Source organism: Falco biarmicus, chromosome 1 (assembly GCF_023638135.1).
Source record: "Falco biarmicus isolate bFalBia1 chromosome 1, bFalBia1.pri, whole genome shotgun sequence".
In the NCBI taxonomy this organism is placed as follows: domain Eukaryota; kingdom Metazoa; phylum Chordata; class Aves; order Falconiformes; family Falconidae; genus Falco; species Falco biarmicus.
In genome coordinates this window covers 38,448,495-38,469,064 of record NC_079288.1, presented here as the reverse complement: position 1 = coordinate 38,469,064, position 20,570 = coordinate 38,448,495, and the positions used below count along the sequence as shown (strand labels likewise).

The window sequence follows — 20,570 nt, the reverse complement described above, 5'->3', positions numbered from 1 at the left end:
CAAGATGCCAATTTCAGAACTTTGTTTTTATAGAGTTCACCTGTGTTTTCTATGTGTGCAGCGCTTCCTGATAGTGATCTTTGTGTCTGTTTCCTCCTGTATGTAAAATGGTTTTTCACATGTTTAACCTAGGTTGCTTACTATATAGGCAGTGAGAACTGGAGGTTGGTAGCAGGAAGTGTCATTAATTCTGCTGTTAATGTGCCTCATCCATTTGAGGAAGCAAAAGTATATGCTGTTAACGAAGCATGTTAATGTACTTCAGGGATTATCTTCAATTACTATGAGTTATACTGGGTAACTCTCTCTTGCACTGTTTGGATCTCATGTTTTAAGTACAGTCTGTCTTCTTTTTAGCCCAGCTTCAGCTTCAGCAGATAGCGCAGCAGCAGCAGCAGCAGCAACAACAATTCCAGCAGCAGCAGGTGGCTTTGCAGCAGCAGCAGTTCCAGGCCCAGCAATCAGCTATGCAGCAACAGTTTCAGGTCCAGCAGCAGCAGGCAGCAGCAGCTGCAGCAGCCCAACAGCAGCAGCAGCAACAGCAGCAGTTGCAAGCCGTCCAGCAGCAGCAACAGCACATGCTGAAACTGCAGATGCAACAGCAGCAAAACCAACAGCAGGTGATGACAAACAACTACAGTGGCAACTGATGCAATCTCTGAGTGATTACTTGTCAAGTGAGGCTTGGCTTGCATGAAAGTACTGGGTATCAGCTCTGCCTCTTACTAACTTGCTTCTGCTTTAGGGTTGGACTTTGGTTTAGACTAACAAGTTAGTTGGCAGCAATGTATTACATCCCAGAGGAAAAGCTTAACAGTGTTTTGGTTGCTTTCTTCTGGCATAGCAACAGAATTACAAACATGAGGATAGCCTTTCATTCTGACAGGAATAGGGATGTAGGAAAGAACTAAAAGCACTGGCATTACTCTAGGAATAATGGCTGTTCTGTCATTGTGTGAAGTACACATGGCCATTTTAAAAAATGTGTGCTGAGCATATCATGTATGTATCATCCTTAAGCACAAAAGCTTAATCCAGCGGTCATGTTCTTGTGCAGTTTCTGGTAAATAGTGGTGCTGATGCAGGCTAGTTACATTTGAAGAAGTGCTTCTGTGCCCATTTGTACAGGAGAAGCTGAGGGACTTCATTTTTGCTTTTGAAAACTGTTTTAGTAGGAAGACAAGCTTGTAATATCGAAACAATGGGATGTGTACTATGTAGAGTTAAGATACATATGAAGAGTAAGTGGGTAAAAAGGTTGGGCTTTCCTTTTGGGCCTAAAACCTCAGCCTGATGTATTAGGATTCTGTTTGCTCTTGGTTTATGCTGTTAAAATAATGCTGATATTGCATTGCTGCAAACTTTAGCATCCTGGCTTTCCCGCTTTTCAGATGCAGCAGCAGCAGCAGCAGCAGCAACTACAACGAATTGCCCAAATGCAGCAGCTGCAGGCAGCACAGGCTATGCAGGTGCAGCAGCAGCAGCAACAACAGCAACAAATACCACAACAACAGATACAGCAGCAGCCACCTCAACAAGTAATGCAACAGCAGATGCAGCAGATGCAGCAGCAACAACAGCAGCAACAACAGCAGCAGCAGCAACAACAACAACAACAGGTTGCTCAGGCACAACAGTCTCAGCTTCCACCACAATCCCAACCTCAACCCCAGCCCATGGTATCTCAGCCACAGGCAATCTCAGGACAAATTCCTAGTCAGGTTATGCCTGTTACTCTTACACCACAACAATTAAAAGCAATGCAGGTAAGGGCCAGTGACCAGCTGATTGTTCATTTATTATGATCCTCTAGAGAAATAAAAGAATTTGTTGACTTCTGCTAATAACAAAGTACGAAAAAGCATAGCTTATTAAGAGATCTTGTAGTTACCATGTTATGAGTACAAGAATTTTAAAGCTTTATGTCTGGGCCTGCCAGTGGAGAACAGTTTTGTGTCTAAGAGTAAAGGACTTCTGGAAATCTATGAAAACCTTTTATGCAGCTAATATTTAGGAATAATTTCTTGTCTTACTCTTGTATGGACAAGTAAAAAAAAGAAAAAGAAGCAAACTGGTTAAAGAAAAATCCTCTCCGTGACATTAGCTGTTCTAGAACATGAGCAAGTGCTTTCATGTACCTAGTGTATGTGACTGGAGCCAGTGTTGGCTCTCTAGCATGCTGACTTTGCTTTTGCTGCCATGTTTAGAGGCTTTGGTCAAAGTTGAAGATACTGGTAGTTCCTGCCTTGAAGAGTACGTGGTCAAGACAATAGTTTTACTCCATTGAACCTCTTACTGGGTCGTCCTCTTAATGGTGTAGCTTTTTGAACTACTGCATTATAGTAATTTTTTTCTGGACTCCATATGTGGTGTTGAGCAAAAGCTCAGATGTAAATCCCAAGAACTGCTTTTCTTTGGGTCTTGCTGGGGAGGCGTGAAACGTCAGCCACACTTGAGAAATTATTGACCCCACATGGGCGTATTGATACCTCCACTTTGTGCTTCTACTGTTGTCCTGTAAGCAGGTCCACTTACTTGGTGTGCAGCACCAGTTCACACAAGGAGTCGAGGTATTTCTGTCTTTTTTATTCCAGCTTGTGCAAAGAAGCTAGGTGGTAATCCTCAAAAACTAGTTTACCTCTTAACACACTTTAAAACGTTTTATACATTTTGAACAATTGTTTACAATTAGGTTTAGTCATACTTAGTTCCCATTGGTTCTTAGAAGCTTCTTGTCCATTTGAAGGTACAGCATTCTTTTTTTTTTACTGATCATGTTCTGTGGGGAGGGGGCTTGTTAGTAGGGGGCTTTCTTTGCTGAAGGTGGATCTCTCAGTATGCTAATTAGGATAGTTCACACGGTTCAACTAATTTTCTGTTTGGTCTCATGAACCATTTCGTTCTCCTTGAGCTTATATTGTTATGTCCCAGCTTCGTTTATGGTTCTATCACTTCTCCCAAGGCCATGCTTTGCTAACTGCAACATCCTCTGTTTTTCTTTATAGATATCTACATATTTTGTCTAAATTTCAAGTTAAATAACAGATTTGCCTTGTATTAATCATGCAAGCTGGTTGACTATGCTACCTGCTAAGCTAGGAGTAGTTAGATGTCATGTACGTCACACTGACAATCGTAATGAATGTATAAACATTTGAAATGTCGGTCATTGATAGGTGCTTAAAATGCAGTGAGCTTGAGGGAGGTCAACAGGTATGTGGTTAAGTACGTTTGCCAGAAAGTTGAAGTATCTAGTGTTGTCATAGGAAGACCTGGCAGTACAGGGAAAAAATTGCAAGAAGAAATAAAGTCTTGGGTGCACAGTCTATGGGAAGACTGTTCTAAATGTTAGAAACATGGGAACTTGTTTTTGAACTTTCTTTATAAAAACTGTAGGAAGAGTATGTATGTAAAGCTGATCTTGTCTCCAAACCCTTTTTTATGAGTATGATCAAGGTAATTGGAACAGCAGAAGTCTCATGCTCTAATCGGATACATATTTACTTCATTCTTTCTTTTCATGCTCAAGGTAAGAGCTCAGCTGGTCCAGCAGCAGCAGGCAGCGGCAGCAGTGCAAGCAGCTCAGGCCCAGGCTGCTCAGATGGGAGCTTCAGGGCAGGTAAGGGCCCAAGAGCCAGTATCACTAGTTATAGGCCTGTAGCAAGTGCATGCCAGAGATGAGTATGGAGATGGGTTTCTGGTGGCTTTCTGATGAGAGGTCTGGCATTGGTTCATCCGCTTTATAAAAGGGGATGTGGGCTTTTATGCTGTTTCTCCTTTGCCTGGAGTCAAGAGGCAGGATTTCGTTGACAACCTCTCTGTGCATGCTTTCTGCCCTGAGTAGGTAAGATTGTTGCCTGTACTGACACAGGAATGCACATCAGTAAGATGGCCTACTGTGGTCATGCTACAAGTCTGACTGTTGGTACCTGGAGTGTATCACCTCTTCTTTTGTTAAACTTTATATAGGTGACTGCTTTGTTGTGTAAACTGATTTCTGTATTGTGAATCTTTGCCTGCTATCTTTATTCACATGTGATTTATCTTTCATCTCCATGTATTGACTGTAAAAAATAGTATAGACAATGAAACCTCTCTGCATTCCCCTTTCATTCCTTTCATCTTTCATTCTTTTTCTTAGTGAAATGGGTGTTAGATATAGATTACTCTTGTTTTGGATGTGAATTGTGAAGAAAAATGGCATGTGTCACAAGTGCAGTTACATTTTTAAAAAAGAAGTGCTGGGTGAAAGCTTATTGTCTAACTTAGTTTTCTTATCCTGCAATACACCTGTAGCCCCTGTGATTGTTCCTTGATGTGTGTCTGGTATGAAGGAGACATGGGGAAAAAATTTGGGAATGGCTTGAGCTGAACCTCTCATCCCATTTTCCACAAGAATATGAAATAGTCTTTCGTGGCTTGCCTCTGTAGTGTTTCATATTGAGGCATTTTACAGACATGGGTAAGTACAATTATCACCACTTTGTAGATGAAGACACTGAGGCAGACAGATGGAAATGAGGTTGACTAGGATTAATGGCAGGGTTCTTTTCATATACCCAGGCATTCCATGTCTGCATGCACCATTTTCCCTTCGGCACACAATTAATATTATAGATTAAATAAGCCATTTGGAGGCTTTTCACATGGACTGTAATAACAATTGGTTCTTCACCACACATCTCCCAGACTTGTATCAGGAATACTGTCTTGTACCATCATAACTGGCCCACATCCTTGTTGGTGGTTAAGTTCTGTTTCTGTATTGGTCCTTTTGCTTGAGTCAGCCTAATTTAGGATGTAAAAGCTGAACAGTGGTAAGTACAGTTGGTACAGTACTGGCAGCAATGCAGAATTCTCTTTTTACAGTTGAAATGTGAATTAAAACTTCTGTTTGTTTCTTAAATAATTTTCAGGTGGGAGCTTCAGGGACTTAGGCTGACTCGAAGGAGACTCTGACTTTTTTTTTCTTTTTACTAACTTAATGGTGCTCTTTTCAACTCCTAAGCAGATGGATTATGCTTATGTACAGTCAACTTAATTCTTGCCCCATTCAGTGAATTCATATGCCAGTGGCTTAACAGCACGGTGCATTTGAAAAGTTTTGGGTGCTAAGATGGTTGACAGCGGATTTTATATTGCAGCTTTATTCAGATGTGTAGTAAACTCAGGGGTGGCTTGTTATCTGTCACAGATGGAGTTTAGAAAATTCCACATACAGGCTTTACTTCACTTATGTTCATGCTATTGCAATATGAGTCTACTAAAATTCACTTAACACTGTCAAGTCCAATAATTAAATGGGTTTCTTGTACTTGAGTAAATATTCTCTGTGTATAGTATTTAGTTCTAAGATTGTGGCTGTGTACGATATTACAATGCAGTTTTGGTGTTGAGAGTATGTATGGATGTTCTGTATAAGAAGTTTCTTTTAAGAGTAGATTTTGCTTTGTATTTAGTTCATTTTTCACTAGCACCAGCATTTTTAATAAATCTGCCTTGATTTCTTCATTTGGTTCAGGGAAGCCTTTATTATAAACAAACCCTATTCTATCCTTTGCTTGTTACATTTAAACTTAGTCTCTATGGGTTTTTAAACTGGGAATTTTCGGTTGATATGGCTGCATTTTTCCTTTTCCATTCCTGGTTTTAAACATGGATCCACATGAGTTTTGAAGTTCTTCTCTGAAGTCATAGACACACCGTGCAGGTCAATGTTGCCCTGCTTGGGTGGCATCTAGTCCTTGTGAACACGTAACTCACAGGTGAAGCTGATAAATAGACAAGGTAGTGTCCTAGTGACCACAGAGTGCTACACAAGTGCTTGCAGCACTGAGAGAAAATCTGTAATCAACTGGAGCTAAGTATTAATAAAGTTTAAGTCACTGTTCTTGTGCAACTCCTTCAGGTGTTCAGAATGCAGGTTGGCTGTTGCTCTTTGAAAATCAGAGCTTCATTTAGTGGAGTGACAGTGGCATGGTACTCACATATGCTCACCAGAAGCTGCATATTTGTGGAATCCTGAATCTTTGGATTTTAGATGAAAGAAAATTGCAGGTTCAGGAATCTAATAGTTATATTCCACTTCATTTGTATCAAATAGTGGGGTTTGTATCTTACAGGGGAGGGAGACTCTCTTCTTCTGCTTGCTGTTTTTATGGGGTAAAACTCTTAATTCTATAAATTAAGATAAATCAATTTCACTTGTGGAGGAGGATTTGCTTTCAGTTTAATCTTTTTCAAAAGTACTTGAACACTACTGGTTGTCTTCTGTTTTTAGACTGACAACAGTAACTCCTTCATGAATATATTGCTTTGCATAAAATAGATGCAATCTTTGGAACTCCCTTTCCTGACTCTTGTTGAAGGGTCACAGGTTTCATAAACTTCAATCAGCTGGAGAATGTGAAAAATAGGTTACTTTGAAGAGTAGAATTGGTATCGTTTTACATATATGCTTCCTTTCCAAAGCACACGTTTCAAAAACCAAAAAAGACAAAAAGCCAAAACCGAGTTGTGTGCCTGCGCATACAGGTTTGACTAACCACAGTACAACAAATAGGTGAAAGCCTTTAAATTGGAGTTTGTCATGCTGGTGCTCAGTGGTTTGCCAGACACTTAAACTGTGAACATGCTTCTAATTTCCTTGACCTTGGAGGAGGTAATCTAAATCTTCACACTTGGTGGTGTGGCATGAGAAACAGGACCAAGATGGGACGTAACATCCTTGGGCTTTCACACGCTCCAGAGATCCATGTGCATTCACGAGGGTCTAAGATGGGGTGATTGTGCCTGGAAGGATATGTTTGGTCCACCCCCATCCCTACCCCGCAGCAGTTTCCCCTTTTTTTGGTTGTTTTTTTTGTTTTGGTTTGGTTTGGTTTGTTTGTTTGTTAGGGTTGTGTTGCTTCACCAGCTCTCATGTTGATACTGTAGCTCTTCACTGCACTTCGTAGCATCCACCTGTGCCTTGTACCAGTGCTGGGTTGTGTTTGCTTGTGGTGGCTGTTGCATGCTGTGTGTGTACATGTGCATGTGTGTATGATGTCTGAAGCGCTCACATTTGTTTCCCTTCTGAAATATCCCGTCTCTGACCATCCCTCTTTGCCTGGATGGACAAGGACTGCATTGCTATGATGTTGTGAACTAACAGCTGTGCTGAAGTTGACACTATTTTCTTTATCAGTTATTGTTTTCTTTTTTCAGTCTTGCTGTGTTGTATTTAATTTTATTTATTTTTAACAATTGTAAGCACATGCATTCTCTGACTCTCTAGAGACATGTTGCTGGCTGCTTCAGTCCATTTACATAGAACACTAAGCAAGAATGCCCCAAACCATTTAATGAAAGGAGACTTCATTAACTCTTAGGTTAAGTTAGGGCCTGTGCTTGGCAATAACTATGGTGGGGAAAAAAAAAAGTAGCCCAGAGAACTTTACTGTAGCTTTTTTGAAGTACCGAACAGAAGCTTTTTTACTCATAAGTGAATCTGCCAAAGTTACACAAATATCACCTCAAAAATATGCTGTATTTGCTGTAAATTCTCAGCGTATATGGTATAATATTAAATTTTAAGTAACAAAGGTCTATAGAGATATATATGATTAAATCAGTGTTGTCTTATGCAGGCTGACCATTCTGAAAGGTACTCCTAGACACTGCAGAGCAGCATAGTCCTAATACTGTTTTAACATACAAATCCATTCTAATGCTAACCTTCATCATTTGTCCTAAATTATTGTACTTTAGGGTGTGCTCAGTCTGTACATTCGGAGGATCAAATAGTGCATGAGTAAGCTTGAGGCAGATAATGAACTCCTAACAGTACTTTGGCACAGCTTAGTAATAGAGGAATGGGTATTTGTCAAAATGATGAAAATTACAAGGATATAATTGACTTATTCTGTGAGTTATAAAAGGAAGGAGATAACATTTTAAAATCCAGAAGTTTTTTGTTGTCTTTGACATTGTTATACTGTCATAGGTTAAGTTGGTATGAAATTTTGTTCACTGTGGAGCATTCGTACTGACAGTTGCTGTCGAACTGTCTGCCAAATTATTTTATAATGAAGGGGGCATATGCAAATACTGCTAAATCCTTTGAGCCCACAGTGGGGGAAAGCATATTGGAAACCTATGGCAATATATAGCTTCTTATATGGAGCATTCTTGACAACAATCTTAGAGTACTTATTCCCAAGAATTATAGAAATTCAAGATGTCAGGCAAAATTTAGGAAAAGCCTTTCATGCAGATGATAGGATAGTCAACCCTTGACCCATGAATCTGAATGTACAAATCCACTCTCTCAAGATACCTATAATTCATTAGTTTTCTGAAAATGGATAGAAAGAGTATAAAAAGGAGTTTGATTTCTAAGCTAGCACGTTAGGTTAACCTTTAGAGAAAAGCTCACTAACCTTACCTTCATGCTTCCCCACCCCCTAATTCCTGGAGGCTGCATGTGCTTCTCATCCTGCCAGTGCACTGCATTTCTTGTTTTGCGATTACTTTTGTCTGTTGTCCCTCTGTCCTCAAAGATGATCACCGCACCTATGGCCCGAGGTGGGATGCAAATAAGACCACGGTTCCCGCCTACCACCGCTGTGTCTGCTACACCGCCAAGCTCCATTCCTTTGGGTGGACAGCAAATGCCACAGGTATTTACTGAGTCAAAGCACATTGTGTCAGGAATTGTGCAAAGCATTCAATACGTGATTGTATAGCCCTTGCTTTCAAGCAAGGGGAAGTTCACTCTTTCATCAAACTACTAACTTGCTGCTGTTACATACAGTATTGGGCTGTTTAGGTTTTTTTATAGATTTTTTTAAATTTTAAATAATAGGTTTTCTGAGAGCGTGGGATATCAAATAAAGCATTTTTAAAGCAGCATAGATCTTTATTTTGACATTTAAAACATTTCCATGTTCTGAATTAATTCAAGTTTCAAATTAGAACTTTGTGGTTCCAGTTTAGTCTGTCCGTACTCCACAAGTGTGCATTTATGAGTATGTTGCAAGTCAGCACTGCAGTGTACTGGCTGAGTTGTGTCTGGGACCTTACTTATCATGTGTTCATGCTGTGTACAGGTTTTTCTTTTATTAATAGTAAACTTGGTTCATTTCAGTTTGTGTAGCTTCTTGGCATGGTATCAGGGACCAAGAAAAATGGATCTGTTCTGTTCTTTAGTGGTTGTGTAGGAGGAACTACTACCAGAAGAATTACCCTTGTACCTGCATCAGAGAAGAACCTGTGTAGGCAGGCTGGCAGCACCTATTCAGCTGTTGCTGGGAGATGTGTGAAGTCAGAGTACTGCATTTGCCTGGTGCAGGTCCAGATCTACTCAAGACCTCACAATCACGTTTTGCCAGCAAAATGTATCATTTTGGGGGAGCAGGAATGGGGACAACTAGAATAAAACAGGACTTAGTTCTTACCAGTAAGTCACAAAACGAGGCACTGTTCTGCTCTGCAGAAGTTTGCTGAGCTCTGTATGATTGGTGTTGGTTTAAACATCTATCATATTATGATGGTGGAATAGCGTTCAACTGCATTTTTTCTGTTACTCATGAACCTCATGTCTTGTTCTTTTAGATGCTAATTGTCAAATTTAGTACCAAGTGCAGTTTTAGTTCTTAATACCAGTGCATTTTGTTCATAGGTTTAATACAAGTTTCTTTACTCTTTGCATTTTTGTTTCCTTTGCAAGCTTGTCATGGGGCTGTGGACTGTCTGAATCTTTGCTTCCTAGTGCTGCTGCATTGAGTTCAGTAGGCACAGCCTTTTCTTCTCAGGAATTTGCTAAGGTAGATATAGTGATCAAAAAGATTCTGAAGACCTAGGCAAACACATCTGCTGCTGTTTCTGGTTTAAGATGGATGGTCATTTCAATCCAGGTCGTTGTTTATATGTTAACTGAAATAAAACCCAGGCATCACTGAGTCAAAGGAGAATTTACTTTGGGCTTTGTTTGCTGTAGCAATTTATATGTACTGAGACAGTCATCTCCCATGTGAAGTATTGACAGTATTTGGTTTGATGATGAGGCCTTCTGATAGTTATTTAAATATTGGAATGCCTTATATTTAATACTTCAATCATAACAAAAGACCTCTAGTTTAAGCATTCAGTGCCGTAAGTTGATCTTTTAGTGCTGATGTGTCTGTGGTTATTGAGAAGCTTTGATTTCTGACACCAAGTGAATTGGTCATCAAGGAGTGCTCTCAGTAGCATGCCAAGGATTGTGAAAATGATGTAGCAGACTGTAAAACTAAGAAGGCAGCAGAGAAAACTAAATTCCTTTGTGAACAATAATTGGATTAAAAATGGCTCCTAAGCAGGTGGTAGGATGGGTGAGTGTCATGGTTTAATAATGGCAAGAAGTGTGTGTTTAAAGCCAGTCTGACGTGCCATATACTTGGCAGCTCTAGATCAGTATGCATGTTGTCTGCCAAAACATTTTGTTCAGGTTCTAGGTAGGTTAGAAATTAGAAATGTAATTTATGCCTCTTAATTTTGTAAAATGCTTAAATAATATTATGTTGGCTATGTTATAACTTTCTTGTCATCAGAGCCCTTGCAGCTGTTCACAATAGGAGTAAGGGGCTATAGCATATAGCTGGCTATTAATTACTCATTTAAGAGTCTGTCATCTCCTTGACAACAGTATTAAAAGTTATAGGTAGTTCAGGGTGTCTTTTCTCTTCAGAAAAAAATCATGGTATTGCACTGAAGAACCCCTTCAACAAAAGGACCAGACGTGATACCAATATTGTGTAGCTATTTATTTATGACAAAAATGTCAGTCTGTACTTTTTTATCACAAAGTTCAGTTGATTCTGCAGTGGATTTTTTTTGTTTGGTCGGGGTGTTTTTGCTATTATGGTCTTTTCAATCAAAATATATTTACTGATATGGCATTGTATTCCACAATCTCCTGGTCTTTTGAATTGCCATAGAATTAGAACTGACTTTTTTTTTTTTCTTAGTTGAATACTTACCAAATATGAACTACAATCAATGTTAATGGCACTTCTTGAACTGCTAAGAGAAGGTTCCTATACCATATTGGGATTGGCTCAAGAAACCTGCTGATCTTGAAATTTAAAAAAATTAAACTAATCTATTACTTAGCTTTTGCTTTAGCAATTAGATAACTAATGTGCTAATACCAATCATTCTGTATTTCTAGCATAAAAACCTTCAAGTTCTATCTACAAATTTATTACAGTCTGCAATAGTATAAACCTCCTATTTATTGTTGGCCCAGAAATCTTCAGCAAATTGAAAATACAGGAAAAAAAGTAAAACTGAGTTTAATATTAAAATAAAGCAAGGGATACTAGCCTGACTGGGAATATGGGAACCTGTGTCTGAACTTACTTGAAGCTCTGCAGAGCTTCCATTTCGTAACGTAAAGCAGCGTAATGGTGAACTTTGAACCCAGTTTGCAACAGAGCAGGCAAGGCTGTGCTTACTGGCTTAACACTGAAACTGTAAGAATAGTAGTGTAAATGCTTTCTAGAGTTTTCCTTCAAACTAAAAGTGTTTCTACTGTTCCTCATTACTGCCCATCACTTCCTTGTCGCAGTCTCTTTTTCCTTGCTGTTAGCTTCTGCATATTGTGCATTCTTGCTACTGGGAGAGTCTGAAAAACTCACTAGCCTTATCTACTGAGTGCTGTTCTTTGCCTGAGCCTCAGCAACCTGGAGGTAGGCCTTATAGCTAAGTTTATCTTCCAGCATGGTGTGCTCTAAATAGTAAGAATAGCTTTGATTTAATGGATATTAAGTGCAAACTTTTGTCATGCAAGCCTAAATATCTTTTGGGCGAGATTTCAGAAAGTTTAGGCTTGGTGTCATGATCAGGTCACTGTAGAGTTGCAGAGTGAATTCATGTCCAGTGGGCTGTAATAGCTGTCCATGGATATACTTGTAGATGCAGAAACTTTAATCCTGCAGTGAAAAAATATGCAGTTGCATTTCCTTATATATGTTGAAGATGAAGGGTATGCAAATGGACAGTAACCATGGCTTAACTCTGGAGTTGAATGAGGAGCTAAATGAGTTTAACAGGGTTAAAGTTCCAGAGAGAGGGGGGTTTGTATTTTGCGCTTACTGATATTTTTGTGTGTTCATTTCTTTAAGCCTTCTTTTTAGTAGGAATTGGTTGGAATGAGCATTCCCTAGAAGTTGAAATTTCATTACAGTCTTAACCCATATCCTGCCAACAGTGTAGAAATGTAAAGCTGAAAGTATCTGTCCTATAGAAAGATATCTGAAATTTTTTGGTAGCAAATTAACTGCTTCCAAAGAAAAATAAGGCAGTAAGTTCAGAATTGCATACTTCTGAGTGCATGCTTTTGAAAATGTCACAGTTTTGCTTAATATTAGACATTAGCCTTTGGTATTCTGAAATCAAGCGGGCAGAGAGCAAACCTGTTGCGAGAAGGAAAGCTGTTTGCCTGTGCATGTACTTAAGAAGGGGTAATACAAAAAAAGATTAGTTTTTTCTATGCTTATATGCACAGTAGATGCAGCATGTTCTTTGCTTTGCTTTTCTGCAACATTTTTTAAATTACCGTGAAGGGACCTTGGCGTTGAAGTAGATACAAAAGCTTAAATCTGGCAAAAATCCTAATGAAATCTTTCTCCTTCCTTCCCAAACGTGGATTTAAGTCTTCAGCAGTAATTTTGTGTAACCAACTTGAGACACTTAAAAGGGGCCTGATTTTCAGGAAATGAACCACTCAAAAAGTGGTCGTAGTTTGACTTGATGAAAAATGGGTGCAGCATCCATGTGGGTAAGTTCTAAATCACTTGCTGTTTAATAGAATGTTAAATAGAATTGTAAAAAAATCACGGAGTGCTTTTTGCAGTGTTCATGCTAGCTTCCTTCCAAACAGTGGTGAGATGCTTGGTTTCTGTGGGAGGCAGATTATGCTTTTTCAATCTCAAAAATGCTTTTCCAACTGTTGAGGAGATGTGTGCTGTTGAAGAATCCACCTCCTATGAAAAGCAGGAAGCGGTCTCAGTATTTGTTGATGATGGAGAAAAGGAAGATGTAATAGCTGATTTAAAACATCATTTCAGGCTTACTTGTTCTAGATACTGTCTTTGTAGTAGAGGTTGCAAAGGTAATGGGGCTATTGAAGATTGGAAAAAAACCTACCAGAGTATGTCAGGCTACATTTGATTTTAAACTATGCTTTAATGGATGGTAAACTAGCATCTTCAAGTTTAGTAGTTCTACATTTGCACCTAGCTGTGGTTGTTTGGGCCCATTATTATTTTTGGTTTTTAGTGGAGTGTGATGTCTTCTTGCATAGCTGTAATGCGATATGCTAAGCAAAGCATTTCCTGTCATATTCAGTGCGTACGTACAAATGTAGACCATGCAATACTTACTTCTTAATGTGTTAAATTTTATGTGCTAAAATGTTATGTGCTCTGGAAACAGTTGGGTGATTTAGATGTATATTTAGTGAGTGAGTGAAGGACAACACCAAATCACAGTACCCATGAAGTGTCTGTGACTCGTGGGTTTCCTGGGACCTTTGCTGAAAAATGGTATAGACTGAGGGCAGGAGTTGTTAATTCATAAAGGTGCTAATCAATGACTTACAGAATGGATGCATGGGTTACTGAGTCACGATATGCGGCCTTTGTGGGCTAATTCAGTTTATCTTTGCATGTACTTATTTATAGCCTGAGGTCATAAGAACTCTGCATGTGCCTTAAACATGATCACTTAGTATCTGCATTACTGCTTCTGGCCATGATACAGGGCTTTTTGTTTGAAGTGATCAAGAGGAAAAACATCCATTAGAACAAATGTGTCAAGTTCCTTTAAACTGAGCATCATCTGGCTCTTGACACTTCAGAGCGTACAGAATAAACTTAGTTGTTACCAGGAGTTCAGTGCTGTGCTGGAAATGCTCTTATTCATCTTTTTATCCTTCAGGCACACCTCATCATTCTCCAAAGGTCAGAAAGCTATTTCTTTTTTTTTTTTCCACCTAGCCATTCAGTTTGGAGTGTTTCTGTCTCCAGCCAGACTTTAAAGCTGAATATTTAAACAAGATGATGGTGGCTTGGCTTACTTAACTTTTTTTTTTTTTTCTTCCTTCCTCCTAAAGAAAACCAGTTGGGAAGCTACAGTCAAGTCTGACAGACCTTTGAAGACTTATTAAAATGTCAAAATAAGGAGGGGTTTTCATGACTGTTACTTCTCAAATTAGAACTTTTTCTTCCTGCTTTTCTTTACTTAGTTCTAATAAAATACAGATTTTCAGATGGCATTTTATTGCAGTATAATGGTTTTGGAAATGAAAAACAACTACTATACAGTTATTCAAATTGTGTGCAATTTTAATGGTTATTTTTAGTAAGGTTGATATCGAGTACTGTCCTGAGAGCTTTGAGTGATACAGGTAGGACTGTTGTTATGAGGGAGAACAGGAAACTAACACTTTCATTTCTCATAGGCCTGAGGATACGTTTCTCTCCATAGGTAAAGCCTTTTAGTTAGGTTCCCCTAATCTGCTCCCTTTTGTTGTTACTGATCTTAGCTTTTTCCACATTTCAGGTCAGTCAGAACAATATTACCATGATGTCATCCCCATCTCCTGTCCAGCAAGCTCAAACACCCCAGTCAATGCCTCCACCACCTCAGCCACAGCCATCTCCTCAGCCAGGCCAGCCAACTTCTCAGCCAAATTCAAATGTCAGGTGAGCTAGTCAGCAACTTTTGAGGACCTTTATCAGGGCTGTAAGGGTGAAGTTTTCAGAAGTATTCAATATATCTTACTCTGTTTCCATTTAAGTGGATTAATTTTAATATTGGCTTCAGTGAGAGCACAGGTGGAATTGTGCCAAATACATTCTGACACCCCTCCCTTTTAAATAAAGAAGCTGTGCACAAAATCCTCACCAAGTGTACTGACAGAGCTACAGAGTGCCATAACAATGCTTACTAAAACCATATCTATTCACAGGTGGATCGTGCTTCCTTGCCAGACTCTAGCAGGTTTGATTTTTTTATGCTTATTTTTCAGCTCTGGCCCGGCTCCATCACCCAGCAGCTTTCTCCCCAGTCCATCTCCACAACCATCCCAGAGCCCAGCAGCTGCACGAACACCTCAGAACTTCAGTGTCCCATCCCCAGGTCCTTTAAACACTCCAGGTAAATGATCTCAGAACCATACTGCAGACTGTGTGGTGGGGTATGTTTTTGTTACTGTAATAGTTCCCAGGAAACCTGTTACTGTTTGGCACCATGTGAATTTTAAAGAGCTCTACAAAGCAGCCAGCTTTTGCAGATAGCGAACATGTCACATGCACCACATAACACAACAACATGGATATCTCCAATCAAAATCCATTTGAAACCTCTTTTCTTATCACTGAACTGTGTAATGGGGTTTTTTAACTTCCCCAGTCTTTTGAAAAAAGAACGATACTTAATTTAATGGAGCAAGTTGATGGAAGCGTAATGATTCCTTAGTTCCACGCAGGAAGGAACCCTTAGCAACAGCATGCAGTTGTAAAGGGTGAAACCACTTAATCGCAGGTGACAGGCTGCTTTGCTCCAAAACACCTTTCTAGATGTACTCTTGACACTTGTGCTCCTCTCTCTCCTAGATGTAGTAAGCAGTTTCTGATACTGTGAATGGAAGTAACATACTGGCTCCCTCTCATACCAGTGTTGCGTGCTCTGCAGTTTGGAAAGCACTGAATTAAAGAAAACTGCAGTAAATTCAGTGTGTTGATTTAGTGTTTAATGCATCAGTGTGAAGGCAAAATGAGGACCTAGAAAATGGGTATATGAAATTGGACCTTTTCAGAAAAAAACTATATTAAATGGGAATTGCTGTTCTATCCACAAAACACATTATTTCTACACAAAGACTAGAGGATTAGACAAGCACTTAAACTGTGGAGGGCATCTTGTTGTGGATTTAGGTGTTTGATGTCAGCTATGCTTTGAGAGTGCCACGTTTCTGATCTAGATTCTGAAACGTGAGAATGCTGTTTATCATCCCTGTGACATGCAGCCTTTACTTCTTGCCAGGAAATCCAAATTCTGTCATGAGTCCAGCCAGTTCTAGCCAGTCAGAGGAGCAACAGTATCTGGAAAAACTCAAACAGCTATCAAAATACATTGAGCCACTCCGGCGGATGATCAATAAAATAGATAAAAATGAAGGTAAGGTTCCCTGTGTTTAATCACACTTTTCTTTCTGTCAGCTAGCTCTTCGGATGAAAGAAGCAGTTCCTTGCCTTCTGTGATGGTTTCTGTTCCAGGGATTAAAAATGACAGTGAAAGTTAGTAAAGATTTTACTGTGAAGAGCGGGCAAAATCCTCTTCCTTAAATTCTCATTGTTTTTCCTTTACTTCTGATGTTTTTGAGACACACAGAGCTTATGCAGTGAATATACGTGCAATCAGATGAAAGATCTTTGATCCTCACTACTTCAGTGTTGGCTCATGTTTTCACTTTTAACAGTATACTGTTTTTCTGTCTGCAAGTGCGGAAGGTATTCTTGTAGTCAGTGTTTGTGTGTCTGATACTATTTCAGACAGGAAGAAGGACCTGAGTAAAATGAAGAGTCTCTTGGATATCCTGACTGACCCTTCAAAACGGTAACTCTTTTTCCTTTTTTTGGCTGGACATCAGACTCCCCAGCTCTTCCAGAAATGTGTTGTTTAGCATCCAGCCATGTTGGCATTGAGGCTGTCTGTGGGGCTCAGATAGCAGAAATACTTCAGCCAAGGCGACCATTTTGTGGTGGTGATATTTCTCCTCTTCTGCAGGTGCCCCCTGAAGACACTGCAGAAATGCGAAATTGCTCTGGAGAAGCTGAAAAACGATATGGCTGTGGTATGTAATGTTTTGTGCTAGCAAGAGATAAGCAGTCAATTCCAAAAGGCCTCATAATTTAGCAAGATAATTTTTTGCGTTTCTTGTTGCTCATGCTGTTAAGACTTCAAGTAAGGCTGGAGAAAGTAAGAAAACAGGAAAAAAATGGGCAAGCATTTGCTCCATGTGGGTCACCTGTATGTATCTTTTAGCTGAACTTCCAAATTCTTGTGTTTTGTGCAAAGACTTGAGTAATTTTTTATGAACTTTTGCAGCTGATTTCAGAACAGACTTCCTAAAATGAAAGCTGCACATAGTTGACCCTCTGCCCCCTTTAATGTTACTGCATGCACTTTTGAGAATCCTTTGCATCTCATGCATTGGAAGTTTACTACTGTAAAATTTTGCAAAAGCAATAGTAGAGGTTTCTTTTTTGGAGATGATTAAAAGAAAAGGGGCTTCTCTTGTGTTTTAGCCTACACCACCGCCTCCCCCAGTGCCCCCCACCAAACAGCAGTACTTGTGTCAGCCACTTTTGGATGCTGTTTTGGCCAACATCCGTTCACCAGTCTTCAACCATTCCCTTTACCGTACATTTATGCCAGCTATGACTGCAATTCATGGACCACCAATCACGTATGTATCATTGACCAGCTGTCTTAGATGTTTATTTTTAAAGGAAAAAATACTTATTTTTCGAAACTATTAAAAGAACAGATGGGTTTATGGACGGGTGTAAGTTACAGCTTTCCTTTTTACACCTGTAAAATATTTCACAGATGTGGTATTGGCATAGCATTTTCATCTAGTCCTTTTGTGGACTGTATTTTACATAGGGCCCCGGTTGCTTCCCCTCGGAAACGGAAATATGAAGAGGATGAAAGACAGACCATACCAAATGTCTTACAAGGGGAAGTTGCAAGATTAAATCCTAAATTCCTAGTGAACCTGGACCCTTCCCACTGCAGTAATAATGGCACGGTTCATCTCATATGCAAGCTAGGTAAGCAAGAAGACACTAAGGGCTGAATTCAGAAAGAATTACTGAGCTTGATTGTAGAAATCTGAAGTTTTTTTGTTAACAGTCTTGAATCTTGCTAACCGGTGACTTCTGTATGAAGTCTATACTTACCAGATTCATAGCACTGCTTAGTCATGACATTTGCACCGCCTGCTTCAGGGTACATCTGGAGATTTCAGTCACACTGATCCTTTCTTTGCGCTGAAGTTGCAGTTGCTAATCTTTAGTGTCTAGAAAATTACTAGCAACAATCTTGATTCCTGATTTGACCTATGCTGATATGTAAGAATTTTTCTGCCTTCAACAACTAGGACAGAGCTAGAGAAATACTGTGTTAATTCTTGGGAGGATCTAACCCAATTTGTACTGATGATCACTGACAATGGTGGATGTTCAAGAAAGAAATTCAGATTGCATCTTTTTTTTTCATCTCAGCTGAATAATCATAAAGTGTTACAGTCTGTTAACTTGTTTTGCTCTTGTATTCCAATGGGGAGAATAGATTCTTTCCTCCTCCCCTTCATTTGAGATATTGGAACTGGTTTTGTAATGAATATTAGTATTTAAAGCCCTTAATTTTCAAAAATGAGGTGACTAAGTTAGTGAAGTTCAGCTGATGAAATTATGAGCTTGGCAAGGTGCATAAATGTGTAAGAGATGGAGCTGTTTGCTAGCCCGGCTTTTCTTCCAAGAATTTAATTGTTGAGGTAAGCAATGAGATTGCCTTCCAGTAAAAATGAAGATGTACAGCCTGGTTCCTCCTTGGGGTTCAAGAGGCTAGAAACCAAGCTGAATTATGCACAACCCCCCTGTCTGTCCAGCAAGGAATGCTTTGTTCTGATGGGAAGTGTGTTTGCATTCTAGATGACAAGAATCTTCCAAATGTCCCACCACTACAGCTCAGCGTTCCAGCGGACTATCCAGATCAGAGCCCTCTGTGGATAAAAAACCCGAGACAGTATGGTATGAGGATGCTAGCATGACATTTGTTGGGCATGTGTATGCGGTAATAGTGGGGAAATGTGAACATCTAATGTTACTATTTTTAAGATTTGTTAAATATTATTTTTATTATAACTGTTTATCTGTTCTCTTTTTGTTTTTTCTTCCTTCTAGCAGCCAATCCCTTTTTGCAGTCAGTGTATCGGTACATGACTTCAAAACTATTGCAACTTCCAGACAAGCATTCAGTCACGGCACTCTTAAACACCTGGGCACAAAGTATTCGTCAGGCCTGCCTCTCTGCTGCATAACATCTCACTTTCTAAATCACGAAGCAAGAAAGAAGGTCTCAGCAGCTGGCCTCTTCCACATGCCACTGGAAAATCACATTTTGGGGAGGGTACTTCAGAAGAAAGAAGCCTTACGTTGTTTTGTTTCTAGGTGTCAGGTTCACTAGAGAACCTGATGTTAGCTTTCATGCTTTTTATCTTCTGCCTCTGTGGACTTTTGCCAGCGTTTTCAAATATACAAAATATGTATATATGGCTCTTGAGACTGTATTAGGATGAGTTTTTATTGTCTTCTTAGAGAAGAAATTATTTGTGGACTTCCATCAGGGAGTCTGGTATAAGAGGGAGTAGAGAGAGAATGTCCTAATTTGCTTCAATGTTTGCTCAGTGCCAGTATTCCTTTCACGCTGTATGTTTTGTGACCTGATACTGCCCCAGAAATAAATTAGCTGCAACTTGAATGTACTTGCAAGCTTCTCAGTGGTTGCAGGAATCTTTTTGCCCGTTAGCTTTGCCCAGAGACAGGATAAATTACAGCTTTTTAAGGCATCCCTCAAATATGTGAGATAAATCTGGATAATTTTACTGGAAGGTTGGGAAACGAAAGCAAAGAAGTATTTTATAGCTTATTTTAAACACTACTTTGTATAAACTGTTTTTGGTTAGCATGGACCACGTTTCTTACTCCAAGAGAGTGAGGCAATGAGAAAGATGAGATATTAATGTGCACACTCACTTCCTCTGTAAACTCAGTAAATGTGTACATAAAGGTGGTGGTGGTGGGAAACCCAACAGTGTAAAGCCCTAGTAATGCAGATCAGTCAAGTGGGCTTGTAGCTACATTTCTTGTACTAAGAGGTCTTTCTGAGGTGTCTGGCTTCCTTTGGGAGTAGATGCAGTTCTGTGAAAAAGCTTCTATGCTACATCAGTTTGTTTAAAAAGAAAAGAAAAAACCCAACATAGCTCAGGAGTAGAACTGACAGCTTAGTATTTTGTGCCTTGAGCAATGATGGGCACTCAAGTCAGTCATCAGCTGCCTTATTGGTGGGCACTTCTAATGAAAACATTTGCCACGAGTAACTAATTTCATGCATAGTGTGATTGTTTTATTTTCCCATGCTTATAAGTTGCTTGATCTTAATTTTCTGGTGCAGAAGAATTTCAAGTTTCAGATGTTCCTATCATATCCTGCTCCATCTCCCTGTATTGCGCAGCAAACCTGGAAGAGTAGCTGGGCTCTCTTACAGTAGTGTCAAGAAATTGCTGTGACCTTCGTAAATCTATGTGGTGTCATCAGTTTTAGGATGTTTTTAAATGTGGGTACTTAGTAAGCACTGACTGAGGCAGCAGAACGCTATCAGTTTTTGTACATGAACTAATGCATTATCTGTTTGTTTCTATTGTAATAAATTTATTATTATTCCTGTGTTGGATGCTAACATTATACTGCTCTTCC

At 39.4% G+C, this 20,570-nt stretch overlaps 1 protein-coding gene across 6 annotated transcripts in view; it reads left to right on the top strand.

Annotated features, from left to right (window-relative positions):
- The window catches only part of MED15 (mediator complex subunit 15), a 49,828-nt gene extending 29,270 nt beyond the window's left edge, over positions 1–20,558 (top strand). For 3 of the 6 annotated variants that reach the window (XM_056335697.1, XM_056335688.1, XM_056335680.1), the window contains 13 exons: positions 358–620; positions 1,392–1,766; positions 3,530–3,619; positions 8,541–8,660; positions 14,587–14,729; positions 15,056–15,183; positions 16,072–16,206; positions 16,581–16,644; positions 16,816–16,882; positions 17,337–17,497; positions 17,698–17,864; positions 18,747–18,845; positions 18,999–20,558. In XM_056335697.1, the coding sequence (XP_056191672.1) occupies positions 358–620; positions 1,392–1,766; positions 3,530–3,619; positions 8,541–8,660; positions 14,587–14,729; positions 15,056–15,183; positions 16,072–16,206; positions 16,581–16,644; positions 16,816–16,882; positions 17,337–17,497; positions 17,698–17,864; positions 18,747–18,845; positions 18,999–19,135 (1,949 nt within the window). In that variant the 3' untranslated portion in view covers positions 19,136–20,558. The remainder of the gene's footprint in view (positions 1–357; positions 621–1,391; positions 1,767–3,529; positions 3,620–8,540; positions 8,661–14,586; positions 14,730–15,055; positions 15,184–16,071; positions 16,207–16,580; positions 16,645–16,815; positions 16,883–17,336; positions 17,498–17,697; positions 17,865–18,746; positions 18,846–18,998) is intronic. The other 3 variants (XM_056335672.1, XM_056335708.1, XM_056335663.1) reach the window with 2 other exon arrangements.
- Positions 20,559–20,570: the final 12 nt, after the last annotated feature.